Here is a 6,602-nt window from a genome sequence, read left to right on the forward strand (position 1 = left end):
GTGAGTTCTTACGACATGAGATTGCCTTTCTAGGCCATATAATCACACCGGAAGGAACTAAACCTAACCCAAACAAAATTGAGGCCATTAAAAATTTCCCACTCCCTAAAACTAGCAAAGAAATAAAATCATTCCTAGGTCTTATAAATTATTATAGGAAATTTATGAAAGACCTCGCAAAAATAACTAAACCACTCACTAATCGACTCAAAAAAGGAGCCGATCAAACTACAAATCAAACATTCATAGAAGCGTTTGAAACATGTAAGAACCTTCTAACGAATAACCCCATCTTAGTCCACCCCGACTTCTCAAAACCTTTCATAGTTACTACCGATGCTAGTAACTATGCAATAGGTGCAGTTTTGTCACAAGGCAGAGTCGGAAGCGACAAACCCATCTCCTTCGCAAGCAGAACTCTTTCTTCTTCCGAATGCAATTATTCAACAATAGAGAAGGAGCTTCTCGCTATTGTTTGGGCAACCAAATATTTCAGGCCCTATCTTTTCGGACGAAAATTTCTAATTGTTACAGATCATAAACCATTAATGTGGCTAATGAACCTTAAATAACCAAATTCGAAATTAGTTAGATGGCGTTTAAAGCTAGCAGAATTCGAGTTCGAAATCGTTTATAAAAAGGGAAAAGCAAACACAAACGCCGACGCTTTGAGCCGCATTAGATTGACAAATCCGGATGGAACTTATCATGAAATTTTCAATAACGATGAAGACCTTCAAACAATACACAGTGCTCAGGAAAATCAAAACGACGGAATCCCAATATCAGAAAAACCCTTAAATGAATTAAATTTGCAAGTCATACTAGAAATTAATGACAAAGGATCCCCGACGACAGTCGAAACAATTTTCAAAAATAGACAAAGACGAACAATACGTAGAACGACATATGACGAGAATTTCATGATAGATATACTCAAGAAATTTTTTCCACACAGAAAACAAACTGCCGTTTATACTACAGACGAAATTTTCTCTATATTACAAACAACTTTTTCCAAATATTTCTCCCAAAACAATAGCCTCCGTTTATTAAGATGCACAGAGATCCTTAAAGACATCCGACAACCGGATGAACAAGAGCAGATTATACGTGACTACCATAATCGCTCGAACCACAGAGGAATAAACGAAACACTACTCCATTTAAAACGCGAATACTACTTCCCTCATATGAAGGAGAAAATAGAAAAAACCCTAAACTTCTGCGATCATTGTAAAAAAATGAAATATGATAGAAACCCTCCAAAAATCAAATATGTCCAACCCGAGAATCCCCTAAAACCGCTAGAAATTATTCACTTGGATATATATACAATAAATAAAAATCAAATACTGACAATAATTGACAAATTTTCAAGATTCGCATGGGGATTTCCTCTCAACTGTAGAGAAAGTGTAGCCATACTCAAACAATTCAAAACCTTCATAAGCCTTTACGGCATTCCGAAGAAAATTATATGCGACCAAGGTTCCGAGTTCATCGCGAACATATTCCAAGATTATTGCAAGCAACATGAAATCACCCTTCACTTTACATCGTTTCAACAAACCTCTAGTAATAGTATAGTTGAAAGACTCCACTCAACCCTTACTGAAATTTATAGGATTATCTATACAAAAAGAATAGAAGAAAAATTAAAAGTTGACCACGAAGAAATTTTATCAGAAACACTCATAACTTATAATAACGCTATACATTCCGTTACAAAACTTACACCATATGAACTATTTTTCGGCAGACCATATAAATTTCTCAAAACCCTTAAATTCTCAAATGAACCCGAGTACCTTCTTAAATTAAATGAGTTTATTGATAACATCTACCCTAAAATCAAAGAAAAAGTAGATACCATTACAAAAAATAGAACTGAAAAGTTGAATGATAAGAGAGAAACACCAAAAGTCTTAGAAGTCGAAGACACCATCTTTCGCAAAGAATGTAGGCGAACTAAACTCACACCTAGATTTTCTAAGCAAAAAGTTAAACAAAATAACAAATTTACATTAATTACTCAGAACAACAAAAAATTACACAAAAGTAAAATCAGAAGATTGACAAAACAATAAAAACCTCTTAACTATCCTAATACTACTTATTCTTATACTTCCTTTTTCCCTATCTCAACTGTAAATCGTGGTACATTACAAAAAAAAAAAACCCTTAACCTCATTACAATTTAATGAGAATTTAGTGCATTTGTAAACCCTTCTCTTATCCAAGGCACATGGAAAGAAAAGAAAAAAAAAAAACAATAAACAAAAAAAAAAAACAAAAAAATATATAACTAAGCTTATATTAAGAATATGTAACCAAGGAATATGGTTAACATCATTCAAATATTACAAAGCTTATATATAAATACACATATATATACAAAAAAAAAATATAAAAAAAAAAAAAAAATAACTAAGCTTATATTAAAAATATGTAACCAAGGAATATGGTTAACATCATTCAAATAATACAAAGCTTATATATAAATACACATATATATAAAAAAAAAATAAATAAAAAAAAAAAAAAAATAACTAAGCTTATATTAAAAATATGTAACCAAGGAATATGGTTAACATCATTCAAATAATATACAAAGCTTTTATATGATATAAAAACAAAAAAAAAACAAAAAAAATAATAATAATTATAATATTATGTTTTCCTAAAATTTAAAATAAACCTTTTAAATCCCTATATAAATACCCTTATAAATACAAACATAAATACATTCACGGAACATCAATGTAACAATCAAGGCAGATTAAAAACTTACAAACAAATTTTATAAAACAACATATTAATTACAAACTAACAAAAAAAAAATCTAAAACATAATTTAATGTAATCTTTTTACAGCATTCCGTTGGTAGTAACACAACTAATAGAAATCTTCAATTTTCCAAAAGATCGCGGCGTACTTACCCTCCGACTAGGACCCTGAAGATCAATTATTAACTATAATAATTTAATCCATATCGTTAACCTAGAAGACTATCAAAATAACATACAACAAATTACTAACACATTAAACCTTTTCGAAAAAAGAGCTACATATACTAACTCAATTCACGTAACAAAACTAAAACTTAAAGAACTAACAAATAAATTTGCTACATTATATCCTATGAAAAGAAACAAAAGAGGTCTTATTAATGGACTTGGTTCAACTATTAAGTTCATAACCGGGAACATGGATGCGCAAGACGCACAAACTATAAACGAACAAATTCAATACCTCAATTCAAACCTTACCAATATTACTAATACACTTTTATCCCAAAACGCAATTAACTCTCAAACAATAGAGAGATTTAAAAACATCACCTCACACATTAATAACCAACAAAATAAAATTGAAGAATTCCTTTTAACAACTTATAATGCTTTAAAAAAGAGAAAATCACGTTTTTCTAGAAACACAATACCTAAACGAAATAAATTTTAACATTGATTTACTAACAAATCATATTTCAAATATTGCTGAAGCAGTTATTCTCAGTAAATTAAATATAATTCCTAAATTTCTATTAAATACAGAAGAACTCTATTATATTGAAAATAAATTTATCAAACAAAATGTTAAAATCGAATCTAACGAGCAAATTTATGAATTTCTAGGCTTACAAGCATATTACAATGGCTCTAAAATTATATTTAATGTACGAATTCCAAATTTGTCTAATGAAACATATTTTTTTTATCATGTAGTTCCTCTTCCAATAAATCAAACAAAATTTATTACAATTGAACCTTATATAAATATTAACAAAAACAAAATACAGCACTTTACAACACCTTGCCCCAAGATAGAAGGTACATTTTACTGCACGAATGCACATCACGAAGAAGACATCAATGACTCCAAATGCATGGGAAAACTTATGAAGAACGAAGCAGCTAATTGCCCTTTCACCGACAAAGGCAAAACATCAGAAATTTTACAACCAGAGAAAAATTATATTTTGCTATTAAATACACCAAAATTGATAATTAACTCTACTTGCAGTACAAAAACTTCTATGCTAGAAGGCACAGCACTTATTCATTTCCAGAACTGCAGCATCGAGATAAATGGTCTCACATATGAAGATAGTCCTAACACCTTTTGGGACGAAATCCACATTCCACCACCCCCAAGCAGCCATATAAATGCTACAGTCATCAAAGAAGACCTTAATCTGGAAAAGCTAAAGGAGTACAACTTCATCACTAACTCCAACTTTGCAAAATTCTATGCAAAAACAGAAGTCCTGCACCTCATATCAGCATCTACAGCACTATATACAATACTCACCATCATAGTCATCATCATAGCCGTTATCATCATAAGAAGAAAACCCCATCGCAACGAAGATCAACAACCAACACTGATGTCTTTCGCTCCATCCCCAATTACGTCATTGTGGCCGTCGCTCTATTCCAAGGGGGGAGGAGTTACATGTGCAACCAAGCTGCCCCCACACCATAACCGATGACCTGACTATTTTACTTTTCGCTAAATAAGCAATTCTTGCTTTTAAATATTTTTACTTTAACATTATATTACTTTTCGTTAAATAAGCAATTCTTGCTTTTAAATATTTTAACTTATAATGAATTTGTATTTTTAATAAGTAAGCATTTCCCTCAAAGGTCAATGCATTATTGTTTTTAAGAATTATAAAGACTTATGTATTTTTGCCTAGCTAAACAATTCGTATTTGTAACATTGTATTTAATTATTGATTTGAATTCTCAATTAAAGTTTGTCTGTCAATGAAGAAAGTTGGTTTTTTTTAAGCTCCCGGTTCGCGACAAACTTAACTCGGGCATTGCGGTACGGCAGTGTTTTCATATCCACACTTATAACAAAAGAGATTTCTTTGAGGCACTTGGGAATCGAATTATGTGTGTCCTTTTTCCTTTCAATTGAAACATACGAGGCTTCGAACATCCCTACCTGAATTGAAGGCTTCTATATACGGATAAACCAAACTAACTTCGTCTGTCTCTATTTCGGAAACGTTCCTACGATTTGTTGAGAGTCTTGAGAATTGTTTAAGTACTTTTTAATTTTCCTACAAACGTAGACTATTTCAGTTAAACTATGAAAAGTTATTAGCAATTCGCCTATACGCGCCTATACGTCGTTTGACATTCAGTTTTAATAACTCTACAATATCTTTAGGTTGTTTAGGTACTCGTAATCTATGCTTCAGTTGTTTTATCGCAGTATACAAATCATCGAAAGATTCCGAAGACTGTTGTCTTCAATCGAAAAGTTTTCGAAAAAGCTCGGAGTCCGTTTCTAAACTACGATATTGTGTTTCAATCTGCAGTTGGGTTTGCGTTTATATAAACCCAGAACCAACTTTCTACGGGCTCTGCCACAAAGTGATGAAAGTTCTGTACTATCTCTTCCACACAAACGTTATAACTACACCTCACCCTATTTAGTCTAAAAAGGAAGTCGTCAACCGTCATTCTTTTCCCATCAAATTTCATCCCCCATTTATGGCTATTATGGTATCCGTTTTGTCGTTGGAAGTGCCTGAGCAGGTTGGTACATACTTTCTAAAGGATCACTCAAGGACATGTTGTTAAGCTGTCTCAAAAATTAATGTGCATTTGAATAATGATACTCGCCATGATGATGGGCTGTAGAGTCACACTGTGGACGATCATCTCTCGTTGAACTATGCGGTATGGTTTGGTTGATTGGAGGAGGACCGTCAGTTCATTCTCTTCTCGGTTGGGTACTCCTAGGTACTAAAGATTCTCCCCGATCCGCACTATACTTTCCTGGAGTTACTGCTGACAATGTCCTACGCACGATATTTGCAACCTATTCTTCTAGGTGAACCATATTTCATTGTACCTCCGCCCTAAATAACGCCATATCTTTGGCGCGGTTTATCCCTATTGCCGCCGTTATCACTTGTTCGATAAACCCTCCTATAACCTGATCTTCATCATCCTCATCTTCGTCGTCGTCAGCATTTAATTGTGTGTCTTTATTTTCAAGAGAAACCCCAAGGTTTAAATTTTGAATCCTTCGTTCCGCTTGAGTAAAAAAAGACTCCGCACCTTCTTTGGGTCTACTTGATGTCTACCTGTCGGTTGTTGCACTCCATTCAATGAATCTCTGTCATTTCCTTCCGTTGTGCTGTTTTGTTGATCCGTTACATTTTCTGCTGGATTTCCCGCACCTCTATTCGTATTACTACGCAAAGCATGTAAATTTCTATACTTCCCTAAAGTCAGTTTTCGTTCATATTTACCCATATTTACCTCTATCAATGAACTGTATTCGACAACAAATAAAAAGGATTGAATCTACGATTAAATCTAACTAATCCAACCCTGAATTTTTTCATTCAGACACTCTTTAAATATCCTACGAACTATAAAAAAATAAAGAAAGCAAAAAAAGTTCTTACAAAATTAAACTCACTATTACAACCAAAAAAAACTTCAATTCTGTTTTGTTAATTCAGAGAGAATAATATAATAGATATTCAAAAAAACTATCCAACGTCAAAGAGAAATTCATAAACAAAACTAGTAACAATAAATTTTTTCAAGGATAATTCACTGCCCTA

At 32.5% G+C, this 6,602-nt stretch overlaps 1 protein-coding gene across 1 annotated transcript; it reads left to right on the plus strand.

The window, feature by feature from the left end:
- Window positions 1-2,639: 2,639 nt before the first annotated feature.
- LOC129940189 (uncharacterized) lies at window positions 2,640-4,825 on the plus strand. The gene is given in 2 exon segments (XM_056048451.1): window positions 2,640-3,401; window positions 3,403-4,825. Coding segments are annotated over 2 exon segments (1,350 nt in total). The 5' UTR covers window positions 2,640-3,145; the 3' UTR covers window positions 4,497-4,825.
- Window positions 4,826-6,602: the final 1,777 nt, after the last annotated feature.

Source organism: Eupeodes corollae, chromosome 1 (genome assembly GCF_945859685.1).
Source record: "Eupeodes corollae chromosome 1, idEupCoro1.1, whole genome shotgun sequence".
Classification (NCBI taxonomy): Eukaryota; Metazoa; Arthropoda; class Insecta; order Diptera; family Syrphidae; genus Eupeodes; species Eupeodes corollae.